This window comes from Emys orbicularis, chromosome 1, assembly GCF_028017835.1.
Source record: "Emys orbicularis isolate rEmyOrb1 chromosome 1, rEmyOrb1.hap1, whole genome shotgun sequence".
In the NCBI taxonomy this organism is placed as follows: Eukaryota; Metazoa; Chordata; order Testudines; family Emydidae; genus Emys; species Emys orbicularis.
The window spans coordinates 223,741,588-223,759,748 of NC_088683.1; the positions used below are offsets into that span (position 1 = coordinate 223,741,588).

The window sequence follows — 18,161 nt, forward strand, 5'->3', positions numbered from 1 at the left end:
GCTGGGTCTTGCCGCGCCGGTGTAGGTTGCGGTCTGAGTGCCACCTCCATAAGGAGCTGCTTGAAGCAAAAGTCTTGCTCCTTTTTTGTTCTGGGGCTAAACCCTTTACAAATTCTGCACTTGTCTGCTTGGCGTGCTTCCCCCAGAGCCTTTAAGCAGGCGTCTTGGGGGTCGCCCGTTGGCATGGGCTTGTTGCAGGACTTGCAGGGCTTGAACCCCTGGGACTTAGGCATGCAAGACCCCGAAGGAGAACGCAGTCAGGGTGGAGGGTAAACCCCCCAGCCCAACAGCTAACTAACTAACTACAATAACTAAGAACTAACTAAGAATTAAACAACTACAAAATACAAACAGTCTGAACTGACCCAGCCCTTGTCCTGCATCAGGAGTTCTGGGAATGGGTGGATCTCGACTAGAGGGCAGACTGTTATTGACATAAGAACACAAGAACAACCATACTGGGTCAGACCAATGGTCCATCTAGCCCAGTATCCGATCTTCTGACAGTGGCCCTTGTCAGATGCTTCGGAAGGAATGAACAGAACATGGCAATTATTGAGTGATCCATCCCGTTGTCCACTCCCAGAGCATGGGGTTGCATCCCTGACCATTTTGACTAACAGCCATTGATAGACCTATCCTCCATGAACTTATCGAATTCTTTTTTGAACCGTTATAGTTTCGGCCTTCACAACATCCCCAGCACTGAGTTCTACAGGCTGACTGTGCATTGTGTGAAGAAATATTTTCTTTTGTTTGTTTTAAACCTGCTGCCTATTAATTTTTATTGGCTGACCCCTGCTTCTTGTGTTACGTGAAGGAGAAATAATGCTTCCTTATTCACTTTCTCCATATCATTCATGATTTAACAGACCTCTATAATATCCTCCCTTAGTCGTCTCTTTTCCAAGCTGAAAAGTCCCAGTTTTTTAAATCTCCCCTCATACTGAAGCTGTTCTATACCCCTAATCATTTTGTTGCCCTTCTCTATACCTTTTCCAATTCTAACCCATCTTTTCTGAGATGGGACGACTAGAACTGCATGCAGTATTTACGGCATCGGTGTACCATGAATTTATATAGAATCAGAGGATTAGGAAGGACCACAAGGGTCATCTAGTGGCATTATGATATTTACTTTCTGTCTATCCCTTTCCTATGGTTCCTAACATTGTTAGTTTTTTGAACTGTCGCTGCACATTGAGTAGATGTTTTCAGAGAACTATCCACAATGACTCCAAGATCTCTTTCTTGAGAGGTAACAACTAATTTAGATCCCGTCATTTTGCAACCGTTTGTTTTCCAATAAGCATTATTCTGCATTTATAAACATTGAATTTCATCTGCCATTTTGTTGCCCAGTCACCCAGTTTTGCGAGTTCTCTTTTTAACTCCTTGCAGTCTGCTTCAGACTTAACTATCCTATGTAATTTTGTATCATTTGCAAATTTTGTCAGCTCACCGTTCACCCCTTTTCCCAGATCACTTATGAATACGTTGAACAGCACTGGTCCCAGTACAGATCCTTGGGGGACACCACCTCTCTCCATTCTGAAAACCGACCCTTTGTTTCCTTTCTTTTAACCAAATACGGATCCATGAGAGGACTTTCCCTCTTATCCCATGACTACTTACTTTCCCTTAAGAGCCTTGGTGAAAGACCTTGTCAAAGACTTTCTGAAAGTCCAAGTACACTATATCCACTGGATCCCCCTTATCCACATGTTTGTTGACCCCCACAAAGAATTCTAATAGACTGCTGAGGCATATTTCCCTTTAAAAAAGCCATGCTGACCTTCCCCAACAAGTCGTGTTCATCTGTGTGTCTGATAATTCTGTTCTTTACTATAGTTTCAATCAATTTGCCTGGTACTAAAGTTAGGCTTAGCGATCTGTAATTGCCAGGATCGCCTCTGGAGTCTTTTTTAAAAATTGGTGTCACATGAGCTATTCTCCAGTCACTTGGCACGGAAGCCGATTTCAGCGATAGGTTATATACCTAATTTAGTAGTTCTGCAATTTCATCTCTTAGTTCTTTCAGAACTCTTGGGTGAATACCATCTGGTTCTGGTGACATATTACTGTTAAATTTATCAATTTGTTCCAAAATCTCCTCTATTGACACCAAATCTGGAACAGTTCCTCAGATTTGTCACCTAAAAGAATGGTTCAGGTGTGGGAATCTCCCTCACATCCTCTGCAGTGAAGATCGATGCAGAGAATTCATTTAGCTTCTCTGCAATGGCTTTATCTTCCTTGAGTGTTCCGTTAGCTCATCAATCGTCCAGTGGCCACACTGATTGTTTGGCAGGTTTCCTGCTTCTAACCTACTTAGAACCTTGGGAACCAGGGGAATGGGAGGAAAGGCATATCTGAAACTGCTCATCCATGACAGTAGGAGAGCGCTGCCTTGGGCGTCGTGGCCTATGGCTCCCCGGAACAATATAGGGGGAGTTTCTTGTTTGTTTGTGATGCAAAGTGGTCCCATAAAGGTGTGCCCCAGTGTGTGAAGATGTCTGTCAGAACAGAGTTGTGGATTTCCCACTCGTGGCCCACCGAAAAATGCTTGTTGAGACTGTCTGCTAAGGAGCTGTGGATACCTGGGAGTTACGCTCCCTGGATGGTGATGTGGTGTCTGACACACCACTTCCAAAGCCTGACTACCTCCAGGCAAAGTGGGAGAGATCTCACGCCTCCCCGTTTGTGTGTAGATCACGGTGGTGATATTGTCCAACATTACTTGGATGTGGAAGGAGCAAATGAGCGGAAGGAAGGCCTTGCATGCAAGGCTAGTTGCCCACAGTTCCAGGATGCGGATATGCAGTCTGGCCTCCCATGTGGTGCACGTGCCCTTTGCGGTTTGACTGTTCAGGTGGGCACCCCAGCCCAGAACAGACATCTGTTACAATAGCAGCACTCGGAGTGGCAAAGGGAACTCCCACTCGTACCTTGGCTGGGTTTGACCTCCAACCAAAGAAGATGATGATCCTGGTGGGGACAGTCACCCTGGAGTTGATGTGGTATTTGTTGGGCAAACAAACCAAATTGAGCCAGGCCTGGAAGCAACACAGATGAAGCCTGGCAAACAGTGTCACATACGTACACGCTGCCATATGACCTAGCAGCAATGGGCACATCCGAACTGTAGTGCTTAGTCTGTGTGAAATGAAAAAAATTAGGGATGCACATTGTCTGAAACCTTTCCACGAGGAGGAAGGCTCTTGCAGAAACAGAACCCAACATTGCTGTGATAAAGTTTATTGCCCTTGTGGGGGATAAAATGAACAGAGAAAAGTCCATGCAGACCCCCAGGGCTGAGAGGCTTTGAATGAGATATTAAATAGCCAACCCAGGAGCCAGTCATGAAGGTATGGAAAGACTGTGTAACCCTGATGACTCATCTGGGCCATCACCATGGAGAAACTTGGTGCTGTCACTAGTCTGAAGGGGAGGACGCGAAATTGGAAGTGCTCCCAGCCCACCGTAAACCATAGGAACCTTTTGTGGAAGAGGTGACTTTCTATATGAAAACATGTCCTTCCTGTCAAGAGCCACAAAACACATCCCTTCTTGAAGAGAGGAGATTGATGCCAACATGACCATCCTCTATTTCAACTTCTAAATGAAGATATTGAGTTACCAAAGGTCCCGAATGGGTCTCCACTCTCCATATTTTTGGGGGACTAGGAAATATGATTAATAGAACCCTCTTCCTTGATATGAGGTGGGATACACTCTATTGCCCGTTGGTGCAATAAGGATTCTACTTCCTTTTGAAGACTTGCCTCATGAGAGTTGTCCCATAAGGGGGCCGAGCAAGCAATTTGTGGGGAGGGAAAAAGATGAACTCTATGGAGTATCCCTGAAGGATAATCTCCGAGACCCAACTGTCCATTGCGATTAGCTCCCACTTGTGGACAAACACAATAAGACAGCCTCCAAAGATGATAGAAAGGGCAGGTGGCAACAGAGAATTGGTGAGCAGGTCTTGAATAAAACGTCAAAAGTAGCTCCTAGTCGTGAGCTGGGAATGGGTCACAATTGTGATGGTAGAGGGGGTTGAAAAGTGGGGCTATTGAGTTTTAGGTCTCTTGCAGGGAGACTTGGCAGGATGCTGGTAGTAGAATGGATGAAGATGAGGAGGAAGTGGTCTTGATTTATAGGTCTGACGCTTTCCCCCTAGGGCCAGTGTATAGATCTCCAGGGAGCTGATGGTAGATCTTGAGTTCTTTAATGAGTGAAGAGTCAGTTTCTCATTAAAGAGGCTGGACTCGTCAAAGGGAAGGTGTTGGAGAATATTCTGCACCTCCCTGGAGAAGACCGAGGATTGCAACCACAAATCCCTCTCATAACAATACCAGTGGCCAAGCTTCTGGATGCTGTATCTACCACATCAACTGCAGCCACAAAAGCCATTTTCGCGACCCTCCTCTAGAAGGGAGAGGAACTGGGCTCTGCCCTCAAAGGAAAGTTTGTCCTGAAAAGCCCCCAGCCTGAAGCAGTTATTAAAGTCATACTTGGCTAGCTGGGCCTGGTAATTGGCAAGTGCACAGAGGAGAAGACCTTTCTCCCCAGGAGATCCAGTCTCTTCAAGCCCTTGTCTGATGGGACATCCCTGAGATCTATTACATTCTGTAGTGGCCTGCACCACCAGGGATTTGGGAGCAGGATAGGAGAACAGGAATTCAGCTCCCTTTGCCAGACCAAAATAGCATTTCTCTGCCGCCTTAGGTGTGGGAGCGTAGGATGCTGGGATGTGCCAGACCAATCTCACCGGTTCCAATATGGCCTCATTAATTGTGAAAGCCACCTTACTTGGGCATTGAGGCTGCAGAATGTCCAACAGTCGATGGTTTGGGTCTTGGACTTCCTCCGGAGATATCTGGAGATCACTAGCCACACTTCGTAGTAAAGTCCTGGTATTGTCTATGGTCTTCTGGTGGGGGTGCCTCATCCAGGGAAGAGAGGCGATTTCCGACTGAACTATTGGTATCTGTGCTTCTAGTTGAATATCATCCTCTTCCTCCTACACTGACAGAACCAGTTGTTCGCACAAGGAGGAGGAGTGAAAAGGCTCCTGCGTGGTCCCAGATGTCTGGAATAGGGATCCTATGGGACCCCAATAGGGCCAGAAAGAGGGGCCAACTGTTGGGGGGGGACCCCATGGCCTGGGGGATCATTGGTCGCCTAGGCAGGTCATGTTCATAAGGGTAGCGACCATAAGTCCCAGATCACCTGTCCAGGCTTTATTCGGACTGTGGAGATGAAGGAGGGGTCAGCTTTAAGCCAGGGGGGTGCTGCCACAGCCCCAGCACCCCTAGTTCCAGCAACTATAAGAAATGATGGTCCTTGTGCTTCAGTACCAGAGTCACCAACGGAACCAGCGGATCCTTCTTCCTACACACCTTACTCTCCACCCTGGGGGTTTTCTGCAGAGCCAGTTACTTAGAAGTCTATATGTAAGAGCTCGACCGACTCGATAGGCTTGGGGAAGGAGTGCATCTTTTATGGACAGTCCTAGATGTGGATCTGTCCTTGCATCTATGAAAGTGTCCCTTACTCTCATGGGAAGCTCTTGAGGAAGTCTTTGGGCACATGCTCAGAGGAGAGCTGCTCCTTTGGTGAGGCCAATGTACAGTGGAGTCTTCCTGGCCCAGATCAGACAGTCCATTAAATGAGAGATCTTCTCCATTAAATGTTTTCTAAGGCAAAGCTCATTGGTGGAAATTAGCAACAAATGCTGCACAGCGCCAAAATGTGCATCTTACCCAGGCAGTAGAGGGAGAGTCAGTGTTTGTCTCTGACAGCGAAGGATCTAGGGCAGGAGATGCAATTTTTGAAGCCCAAGAGTCTGGACATAGGATCCAGTGTCCTCTCTGGCTTCAGCATTTCAGAAAACCTGTAAATAAGATTGTAAATCGTTATTATTTAGCTTAGTTCAGTTGGTCTTAAAACTATTTACAATCTTATTTACAGGTTTTCTGAAATGCTGAAGCCAAAGTGGACACTGGATCCTGACTCAGACCATGCGGGGGTAAGAAGGAACTGAGAGGGTGTTAACCTGCACAGCTTCTTATACCGTCGCTCTGGAGCATGAGGAGATCCACTGCATATGTGTGGGCCAACAGACACTGCTTGTTAAAATCACTGGACTCAGGCTCATGCATACCCACATGTGGAATACACATAAGGACCAGAACTTGAAGAACTGACTCTTACTTGTCCAGCAGAATACTGAAACTCTAGAGGAGGCTCTGAAGGATAGAGCTTTGTACTGGAAATGGTCATGACTATATGTAAATTATAAAAAATGTCATGTGTGAAAAATGTATGCACATATAGGGACAGCCTCCTTCAGCTCAAAAGAAAAAAACCCTTGAGATACCAGACAGAATTTCAAAAGTTGTCCATCTTGAACATCCTTAGGTTTTTGTTGAAAAATTTGAGGTCTGTTGCATCTTCCTCTTATGAGGCATCTCAAGGAGAAAAGCACCACAAAAGGACTGCTGTCTTTTGAACTAGGATCCATAGCCCCTCCTACAATGTCTGATGGATGGCAAGAAATTCTTCAATTTCTCTAAATCATAAAGCACCACTTTTGTAGAACACCTGAATATTTAGAATCAGCTAAGAACTCTTCTGCTTGGACCTTCAAGTATCTAGGTCGCATGCCTCCACAAAAATCATACTGGATGTCAAAGCTCTAGTGGGAGTGTGAATGGCATCCACAAAAGCATCCAAAAAGGCAGCTATTAATGAGATTTTAAGAGGATCTGTTTCCCTCTCCCCCCCCCCCCCCTACATTTTGGGGAAGGAGGCCTGACAAACTGCCCCATTCAGATCAGCTCTGGCAAAACATGTAGATAGACCAGAGGCCCAGAACGCAACAACAGATGTTGATCACCTTCCCCAGCTGAACAAGGCTCAAGGAGAAATGGAATGAAGCCTATATTTCCCTGCTGCCAGAGCTCAGAGGAAGGGGACAGAAAAGGAAGAGAGTAGGTAAGGTACTATGCCTGCTTCCCTTTGTTTTATTTTTCAATTAACTTATTTGGGCTTTTTGATTTCACTTTCTCTTCTTTCCCTTGCCCCTCCTCCTCAGCTTCCTTTCGCAGAAGTTAGTGACAAGCAGATGCTATCTTTTCTCCCTTTGACTACCAGCGCCTTGGAATTTGGGCAAATTATCACTAAAGAATTAATTTTAAAATCTGAATAGGAAATTTGAAATTAACCTGACTGGCAAACGTCATCCTTTCACTTAATGTACTGCAACATGAATTCTGTAACTTATCTACAAGTTGTGGTGGAAGAAAGAAGAGTAATTTTGCCCCTCTGTGGTCCAGTTTTCTGGCCAAGAAGGTGGGTCATTTGGGGAACTGATTGGAACAGTAAAGAACAATGTCCTGGAGGAGATGCCACTATGTGGAAAGATCACTGATCTGGGGTCACAGCCAATGGCAACCAAGTTGGCCCCAGACAGCAGCTTGGCAACTCTTCTGTTGTCCCACAAGAAACAGCCTTCTTCCCAGGGACTCGTGAATACAGAAGCCAAACACATCTGACTCTCCACTGGAAGGCTGTGTGTTAAAAAGGCTGGAAAAAAGTGTGACCTTATACTTACCGTCACTGGTCTGCAGAGAGCTGGTTGATCATGTGGTACTGCCTCTCCTTGTTTCCAGTTGCTAAATTACATTACAGGACAGCTAAAATTATATTAAAAACTCTCCTATTACTTTTCCATGCAAGCAACTGCTGTAGTCACCATGAGAGAAGTAGCCCATGAAACTCATTAAGGTTTGTTCACACTATGAAAAAGTTTCAGAACCACTGTACTATAATCCAACCCAACACCACCCCATTTGGATGGCAAATACTGCAGAGAATCCATTGTTGTTTTTTTAAATCCCATTGGATTATAAAAATAGTTCATGTAAAATATATCTACTGGTCTTCACTTTCAGCAAACAAACACTTGTGCTTATAAACATTTAAGGCCAAATTTGACTTGGCAGTGTTCATACGTTTTCTCCCTTTTCGGAAAGCATTTTTCTTCTTACAGATTATATAAAACTTGTACAAATAGGTTTGAGATACTAGGTAATATTTCAGATTGAAACGGAAACAACCCCCACAGATATTCTATATCATAAAAACAAACTAAAAATCATAGAAGATCAATTTAAAAGGATGGTCACAGTAATTTATTGACAAGATTGAAAGTCTTAATTGTTTAATGATCTCAAGGTATCTATCGCCATCTAGTGAACAACCACTACAATTACTACACTAGTCACTTTACAAATTACATTTTATTTGTTGGAATCACACGCATGAAACTCCTGCTGCCCAAATTTCCCCACTGAAAGCTAACCTATACATGCCTGCAGTTGTACCAGTCTGTACTGAGTGTCCAACATGTCATTACAGTTGAGTCAGATGGGATCTGAATCAGAGATTCCGTTGATGGTGTATGTCAGGGGTCAGCAACCTTCGGCACAAGGCTCATTGGCCGGGAACAGCGAACCGCAGCCGCTGGGAGCTGGGTGGGGGCGGCCCATGCCTGCGGATGGGCAACGTAAACAAAATGTCTCACAGCCCGCCAGCGGATTACCCTGATGGGCCACGTGCCGAAGGTTGCGATCCCTGGTGTATGTGCTGCACCTCTCACGTGCACAGCTATGTTGCTCTTCACAGAAGGAATTTCTGTCACATCACATGAAATTCTTTTGCCATTAAATCCAAGTGTGCATATGAGGTAATTGCTGCCCCATCAACATGATTTCAAACAAGTTTTTAAAGAATAATGTGTAATCCTTTAGTATTTAGCCAGCACAACACACTTGCGTGGTCCAACCTACTTCTAATATGTCCTCACAGCTAAACCCAATCTTACCAAAATACTATTAATAAAAGTTAATAATATTGACAGCTTTCCAGTACTTTACACTATATGAATTTCCAGCCTTGTTTGTGTTTTTCACACCGAATCTTTCTGCAAATATATTTAGTGTGCAGCCCTCAAGTACAGGATGGTTTGACAACACAGTAAAATGTAGCACTTCAAAATCTGACCTACATCTATTCAAGATACATTCCCTGGAGATATTTCATATCATCTTGTTTACCTATGCATGTATCATCAGGTGCATAATCATAAGAAATATCATTTAATCACATTTCAAAAAAAACCTTGTAAGTTACTTTAAATTAGATCCCTAGGACTTTTCCTGAAATTATTTTTTCTCATTAACCTCTTGATACAGACAGCCCACAGCTCCTGCTACTAACTGTAATGCAATTTATATTAGCATTAAGTGGCTGGCGAAAACCTAGGCACCAAGAGGTTAACACATCAAATGGTTTAAGACACTCTCCCTTCTAGCTATAGTATTGCAGCATTAACCAAAAAGAATGATTAAAAGAGGTTTTTTTTTTTTTTTAAAGTGAACTGAGTCTAGGTCTGTGGAAAAATTACTTATTAAAACATTATCATTTCTCCTTACCTATTTACTGCCTACCCTTCCTATCACAGACCTCTCTAGAACACAGCAGATATAATAAGTTTCATCAGTTTCTACCATAATTATATACAGGTATGAAACATAGCTCATTCTGAAAAACTCTGGCCTTTTAAAATAGCTACGTGCAAGCAAACCTTTCTTTCCTATTAAAAAAGAGATAGAGACAAGAATATGAGTATTAAAAAGGTCAAACAAACCAAAATGAGGTAGAGGTCTTGTATGACTAGCGAGAATATAAAAAAAAAAAGCATGTGGAACTCATGGACTGTAGACTAATTCAGGTATAAATTTGTTCAAAACTGTATTTGTCTTGTAGTTCACTTAAGAAGTTGGCACAATAAGTGTCTGAATCTTAAATACAAGATATTTCCCCAGGATACTAAAACTTTAGCCTCACTCACACCAACCATTCACAATAACCCCTTGGAAGCTTGAAATTTTATTTCCTAACCAAATATTTTCACACTGTTTTATGTAAGGTTAAATGCGGTGGCTAGGCTGCTCAGTTTTTAAAAATAACAAAAAAAGGAATATTTGTTTTGATGGGAAGACAGACAGAATAATACAGACTTCATAAAGAAAGAAGAATGAAATCAAGGTTTTTATTCATCAAACTTGTCCGTTTTAAAAAGCTATTTAATGACTCACCTCTCTCCCTTTGTGTGTCACCAAAGCAGCCAAAGGCTTGGCATAGAATCTACTGTAGGAAAACCCAAGACAGCCATACATGCTATTAGCTGTAAGCTTCAAAGCCTTCTGCCTGATATCATACTGAAAAGGAACATAACCAGTACATTAATCACCATAACCACCAAACAGAAGTTGAATGCAATATTATCAAGTACTCACAGCTATTTCTGACATCTATCACCTCTCTAAACCACAAGTGAGCATCTTACAATTTGTTTCTAACCTCCATTTAATATTAAAGTAATCACTCCTATTCTGTAGTCTGACCAATGGACTTAAATAAGGTATAGTGAAGGCAGGGGAGCTCTTCCATAAGACACACCTGTAAATAGAGGTCAGGATTTAAATCCGGCTGTTTCATCAATTGCTTGACTTGTCGCCTTCTCTCCACCAGCTTTCTGATCTCTTTAGGCAAAATTCCCATTTCTAGAGATGGATCTGGTAGTTCTGGAATTTCTTCTTGCACTCCATCCTGTCAAATGATCATTTAGTTTATCAAATATTTGCTTTAAAAGTAGATTTTAGTCTATTAACAAGCAAGAAGGACGTGAAAAAGTTAGTTTATTTATTTCTGCAGAGTAAAAAGGGAACTGCACTCACAGTTCAAGATGGCAGAAGTGAAGGTGGTTTTCATGCTTTTCAGCTGTATTAATTTGGTGCTGCAGAACCACTAGTACACCCAGAATTTGCAAGTCTATTTTTGTCTATTCACTGCCAGTACACTAGCAACTCTTCTAATGCACCCCAAAAGACTTGGCTCTCAGATGTCACACTAGGAACAGAAACCAAAGCCTTCTGGGGTATATAAGCACCACTGCAAGAAGACAGGTTAAAAATGAATTGTTTCAGAGCCATAGGGACAAGAGTTTCAGATACCAATTCTATTTGAAGGAAAGAGAGACTATGGGCTTGTCTATAAGAAAACTAAGTTTGTGGCAAGGTGGGGTGTAAATCTACCTCACACTAGCTTGCCACGCACTAACTGTTCATGTGAATCCTGCTGCTGCACCCTAAAAGTTCCATAGCGCACTTTGATCTACTTCACTTTGACACAGGAGCAGGATCCAGACAGATAATTAGTGCACAGCAGACTAGTGCAAGCTAGATTTACATCCCAGCTTGCCATGTACCGTTTGCATAAACAAGCCCTAAATCTCCAGGTGAAAGAGTTAGATAATATTAAGTGTGAAGCTTGGAAGGCAGCATCTGGAGGGGTGACTATTTCACATGTTGCTTCTCAGGTGAGTAATTTTTGACTTTCATATTTAAATGTTATTGGAAATGGTTATGAGCACTATGTTATTTTGTATGATATTGCCTTCCTGATTTTCACACCACCTCAGAATTTGCTTCTGAAAGAAGGACAATGACAAGCAACATGGCTTCTCATTTAAGCTGTGTACAAAGGGAGTTATTCTAACTTGAATGCTTTGCCAATACAAGCCATAATGAGAACTCCCACAAGTGATTCCTCTCCCCTTTCCAAGTGCATACATTTTTAATAAATAAAGAATATCCGAAAGACACATATATCATATTTTACACCTCAATTTCAGTGTGATAACTGTGTCCACATTTGGAATTTAAGTACAAAAATACCCTCTATTTTCAATGTTATTCCTTTGAGCTTTGAAAGGGGATGGATATTTGTTTAAAAATTGTGTTCTCAGGCAATACTGCTAATATGAAATTAGAGCAGGGACAAAAACGATCACAAACAGTGGGGGCCTTTGCAAACACTTTTCTGAAAAGAGCAGTTTTATATATATTATTGTTTAGAGCTAAGAGCCAAAAGAATGTATTTAAATCAGAGAATAGAATAATAGAATATCAGGATTGGAAGGGACCTCAGGAGGTCATCTAGTCCAACCCCCTGCTCAAAGCAGGACCAATCCCCAACTAAATCATCCCAGCCAGGGCTTTGTCAAGCCTGACCTTAAAAACCTCTAAGGAAGGAGATTCCACCACCTCCCTAGGTAACCCATTCCACTGCCATCCCATTCCCATTTACCTGAAGTTTCCGAATACACCTATCAGGGAAAAAAGCACTCTTACCGTTTCAGGGATTTATAATTAAGAAAACACTGCCTGGCTTTGCAAGTTACAGACCAATATGTAAAGTCAAGGACAGCCTTTACCAACAAACTTCTTGTCGTTATTGGCCTCATAGGGGCGGGGTACCTACTGTGCAGTGGTTTACATATTTACAAATACTTTCTGCTATATGCCCATGGATTTTCTTTGGATCAAACACTCCAAATTAAGAGATGTACATAATTGTACAGATATAAACCTTAAAGGATTCCAACTTTTGAACTGTGCCTGCATGTGAACATGGTGGCAAAACTACAACCACTTTCATAGGCTTCAATTAATCAGGCATTAGCCTATGAAACAAAAGTGTCAGAAGTGGAACGATACAGTCCTTATTAACTTGAGAAGAATTAACCAAAAGTTTCTATGTTAATGAAGGACACTTATGTATAATTATCACCACAAAAGGAGAAAGAAAAAAAATCTAAATGTCCACAGCCCAGAAAGTTATAGAGATATTGCTGAAGATGGACCATTCAGAAACGTTATGTTGTTTGATTTAACAGTTCATCCTGATCTAAAAGACAACCAAGAGTCACCCTCAGCCAGGGTGGATAAAAAATGAACAATTTAGAAAACAATGAGTTTTTAATTTAAATTAAATTCAGGTTTAGTCTTAAAAAATAAACCTATTGAAAATTAAAGCTGACACTAACAACCCATGTCAGAGCCTAAATTTATTATAGTCCATTAAAATCATTTACAATAAAAACAAAAAACAATCTGTGTTTGCTGGCAAGTTTTAAAGAAAGTCACACCACTGAACTGGTTGAAGTCACTGGCTAAGCAGAGTTTATTGAAAAAGCAGAAAAGCTTGTTTTCTTCCAATCTCTGAATAAAAACCAAGGGCTTGTCTATAGAGCACCAACGAAGTGCACCAGAGGGGAGCGATTTGTAAAGCACTCTAATGTGTTACACTCTAACTGCCCTGGGTAGACTCTGCTGTTGTGTTCCAGAAGGTGCCAAGTTCATGTTAACATAGTCCATTAACGTGAACTAGGTACTTTTTAGTGCACATCAGCAGGGTCTACGTGGGGCAGTTAGACCACAACATATTAGACCTTTACAAATTACACCCACTCTGGCATGCTTCGCCGATGCTGTGCAGATAAGTCCTAGGTGTGAGAAGATCAGATCTCCTAGTTGTAAAATCTTGAAGGACATGGTTTTAAATGCAAAACTGTTTTAAATCAGCTTTTTTCTTATGTATCCAGCACATTTAAGGTAGTTTTATTTATTTTTTAAAAAAGAAAAACTAAAATGCTGATTTTGTGAATTTTTTAACTGAATCTGAATTGCCACCTAAATAGAATTTCACCCAGATCACATGTAAAAAGTTAATCACCAAGTAAATAAGAAATGCATGATTCACCATTTTCTAACGTAATACAAATATAAAAATTAAGCATCTGAATAAATGCAAGTTAAGCTATATAACTGCTTAAATAACTGTATACAGATATATAGTGTATCCTCCTGATTGCAAAAAGAAGGACCAAATGAAGTGTGAAGGATATATTTAGTTGCAAATCAATGTTTTAATGGTTACCAACCAATGAGAATCAACCTTATTTTAGGAAGATAATCATGTTTTGCATTTGTACTTTTTAGTTAAAATTGATGATTTAAAATCATTAGTAAAAATTTGTGATTTAAATAGCTTTGATTTGAATCAATCCATTTTACCTACACTCCCCAAATACAGCAGGCACAGAACAGGCTTCCTGAATTGACACACTGTATATTCCATCATTGAATCCAACTGAAGAGGCCTACTGTTAGTCTGGAGCTCAAGTACCTAGTACCACAAAGACAGTCAAACACCCCTGGTGGATCCAGTCAATTCATATTCTCCAGTTAAACATTTTTGGTGTTCAGGACTGTAAAACGGAGTATGCCCCATGGAGCATACATTTTGCATCAGATAGCCAATACACTTCAGAGACATAAAACACCAAGTGAAGGTCAAATCTTACAGCTGTATGGATTTCCCCCAACCTCATCTGGTAAACTGCAATTGAAAGGTTTCATAGAAGAAATGTTTTATAAGGAGAAACATGAATAAGGAGAGTGTTTGTTCAGCTGAACAGAAGGAGGGAGTTCCAAGCACAAAAGGACTGATATGGAAATATGCAAAGATGAGCATAGAAGGAGAATACAAAAGGCAAGTTTAGAAAAGCAGCTTGCAAGGAACTGTAGGAAGAAATTAAAACAGAGATGTAGATACAGGTGGAGTGGTGTAGTGACTAAAAGGGGAGAAGGATTAGAAGCATGAACCCAAGTGTGAAGACAAGAAGAAGCCCATGGGAGGAGGATAGAATGGCAAGACAGGAAGTTTATTTCTGAAGTGCTTTTGTACAGATGCAAGAGGACATGCAAGGAGGCCAGGGATGAGGAAAAAAAACACGTTTCATTAGTTTGGATGAGAGATGACAAAGCACAGAAAAGGGATTTAGCAGCAGAAAAAAGAAGTTGTAGAGGAAGAAGAGACAGGATTAACTAAGCCCTCTTGTACAGGAGAGGATAAGGAATGGAACAACATGCCAGGGGTGCAAGCATGATGAGTATTATTGAAAGGAAGTAGATGCAATAGTTACAGATAGCACATTCAAGGAGCTTGGAAGCAAAAAGACAATTCCCTAGATTGCGTTCTTCCTTGCAGCAACGATTGTCCTCCTTGCGGGTTTGGAAATCACCTAGCACATAGTGAGTGCTACCAAAAGTAAAAATAATGATTATGATAATGATAAGCATGTAGGATCAGTTTCCAGCCAGGATGCTGTTACAATTTAATTCACATGAAACACACTGAAGATTTGAACCTCAAATCAGAACATTAATAAAGCACACACAAACCTCTGCCCTCTTCTGTGCATCTGATGACTCTCTCTGCACTGTGGTAAAACATATGTTGAACTCCTGGATAATTGAAGGGTACAAGCTGTTGAAGTCCAGAAGCAAAATAAATGTGTCATAAAAACCTGAAATAGAATACAGAGTAGAAAGTATAATACAGTGTGAGGATCCATATAATTATTCATCCCCACTAGGTACCTGATCCAACTCCCATTAAAGCCGAATGAAAGATTTCCATTGAGTTTCAGGGCCCAATTCAGTAACTATAAACAAGAAATGTGACTAATATGGATGCATCTGTGGTGGGGGAGGAGAAGACTTCACACAATGAAGTGGGGAGATTTGGGAGAGGGCCGTGAGTGTCATAAGTTTTTGCCGGAAAAGAAGTGACCCCCCACTCACATATTACATGGCTGAACCCAGCCTAAGCTGAGTGTTGCCAGTCTACACTGTGCTCTGTACAAGCTTGAGAAGCAGCTTGGATTCAGAGACCAGTGCACTATGTGATGTGTCTAATCAACAGTCCTAAGAAAAGGTTCAGATGTGCTATTAGCCAGTGATTAATGAATGTCAGAAGTGGAACGATCTAACCCCTCTTAACTTGCCAGGGTTAAACAGATAGCTTCTGTATTACTGTAGGATGCTTTTGTACAGTTATCACCATACATAGGAGAAACTAAGAAAACCTTAAGCATCCATTAGCAAAATATACACGCTATACACAATCTAAACACAAAAAACCCTAATTTCTCCCTGATGCTGCATGAAAGATATACTACTCTACTGGCAAACAAAATTAAGCTTTTTTTCCTGTTTGTTCCCAAAATGGAAAGCACATATATAAAGTTACTTCTGCATCTATATCCTTACAAGAAAGTTGTGCTACATTGCTTCTCCCCCTCCCCCCACCTTCTCAAGATTCTGGCCTTTCTAATAATCATCATTCTGAATTTTTTTCCTTTCATATACAAGGGGCTTGGGAATTTTCCCTGCCTTTTGCTTTGAAACTTTTTGAACAAACAGCAATGTAACAGCATTTTAGTTTAGCTGGAGCTAACCTTCACATTTATGACCTGATACACTGTTATGAGCAGTAAAATTGCCAAATCTTACCCACTTTCGGATCCAAGACTAGACCCCCAGCATATGCTGCCTTCTTTCTCCCTATCTTTGATTTATTCTGATCTTCAACACCTTCATCTTCATCCACCTGTATTTGGCATAAAAAATTCCGACATCTAGCCTCTTTTTAAAATAATATCAAGTTTCTAATTTAGAAGTTTTAATTTACAAAAGAAAAAGAAAAATTGGAATGAATGGGATAAGAATGGAGTTTTTTCTAACAGACATCTACTACATGAATATTTTTATCAATATCCTGATTAAGGCTCTTTCCATCACAAAATTGCACTGCTCTGGGAAGAGACTGATCACAAAAGATTACACAGTCTTTTAGGAATCGTCACCATGGAACAGAGCACTAGTCTATGTTGTGTGGCACAGTCTGACACCAAATGGTGGAGAGAAAGTGAAGTTATTTTAAAAGAATATTACTGAATTAATTTAAGCCCAAAATCCAGTTTACGAAAATAGTGTTTTTAAAAAAACCCAACACACTTTAGATCAATAGCAATGCTTGCATTTTTTTTTTATTCTGATAAGAATTTTTTTTATGAATTAAACATTGCCTCAGTGTAGTAGTGCAAGTAAGGGAGAAAGTGAAACTGATTATAATCAAACCATGAAAGTGACTGCTGCTGTTGGGCATCTCAGCACCGAGAATGTCCCTGGTATAGTCTGAATCTGTTCTCCTGATGCTGGAGTCGACATGGGTGCTTCCACTACCAGACCCAGTATGAACAGAGCGAGTTGCACAACAGTTTGCTCCTTTCTGCTCATGCTTGGCACCATATCAGACTTGGTGGGCTTATCACACAACAACTTTTTCCTGTGCCTCTCTTTGTGTGAGGACACTATGCTCCTTCCTGAGCTCCTACCCCATTGTTTAGAGCAGCCCTTTTTGATGCCCCAGTGTCAATTTCCCTACTGATATCTTTGAAAATACCTATCTGCCTGAGGGACCACTGGACAACACAGGCCTGCCCATTAGGCAGGTCTTGAAGCATAGCTCTTCTGTAGCCAATGACACCTTCATGGATCATTCCACAAGAAAGAGCTTCAGCCTCACATCTTGTGACTTGAAGTTGTTGCAGAGAAAGATAGGCAGACCAAGCACCTGCTAGGGATATGGGACTCTCCCAGGCAAAATAGGCACTTGCTATGTGAGTTTTTCAGGAGGATTAGCCCTCAAACTTCCACACGTAGTAAGCAGGAACCTAGCTGATGTCCAACCTGCTAGACTTAGCTCAAGCTAAACTCCAAACCTTCTAAGAATGAGGAGCACCGGGTACATGTGCACCCCGTACACCGCTAATCAAGAAAAATCCAGTCTTGCTGTGACACATGGCTAGAAAGGGTTAAACATCCTGCCAAATAAATAACCCTCAAAAGACATGTGGGGAGATAATGTTTGTGTTTTTGTGTATTTACATATGTATGAGTAGGGTCAACAATGTAATCAACGGTCCGGTCTATGCTGTATTCTGATCATTCAGAGGTCAAAAGAACATCCTAGCATTTAAATGAATTGTAAACACGGGATATCTTGGTATTCATCTCTCTTTGAAATGTATAGCAAATAATCTGTGAATGGTGGAGTAAGAAGCAAATGGCCTTATGTTAATTCTATAGCTAAGTACTGGTGATGGACCTCCTTCAAAGTCATCCTCATTACCTTTCCTTCCCTGAGGAACTCCAACTTGTCAAAGAGAACATAAAATTGTATAAAAGACCCTTGAGTCCTGATTCTGTCATCTCAGATCTGCTCAGGCTTCATCAGGGGAAGTTTGAGTCACAAGACTGAGGTCCCAGTTATGCTGGTACCCCCTGAATAGGATATTTGGACATTGGACTATAACCTATGAACTATTTCTAAAAACT

General features: G+C 41.4%; 1 protein-coding gene and 2 non-coding genes across 3 annotated transcripts in view; all 3 read right to left on the reverse strand.

Moving 5' to 3' along the window:
- POLA1 (DNA polymerase alpha 1, catalytic subunit) overlaps positions 1-18,161 on the reverse strand; it is a 329,016-nt gene that overhangs the window by 258,009 nt on the left and 52,846 nt on the right. Inside the window, exons 23-26 of the mRNA XM_065423293.1 lie at positions 16,275-16,371; positions 15,162-15,286; positions 10,534-10,683; positions 10,170-10,292 (exon numbers count right to left, since the gene is read on the reverse strand). Of these exons, the coding sequence (XP_065279365.1) occupies positions 10,170-10,292; positions 10,534-10,683; positions 15,162-15,286; positions 16,275-16,371 (495 nt within the window). The remainder of the gene's footprint in view (positions 1-10,169; positions 10,293-10,533; positions 10,684-15,161; positions 15,287-16,274; positions 16,372-18,161) is intronic.
- LOC135873174 (small Cajal body-specific RNA 24) lies at positions 12,610-12,740 on the reverse strand. Its single transcript, XR_010561109.1, has one exon. It is a non-coding gene; the product is annotated as a small Cajal body-specific RNA 24 (non-coding RNA).
- Positions 15,727-15,859, reverse strand: LOC135873172 (small Cajal body-specific RNA 24). Its single transcript, XR_010561108.1, has one exon. It is a non-coding gene; the product is annotated as a small Cajal body-specific RNA 24 (non-coding RNA).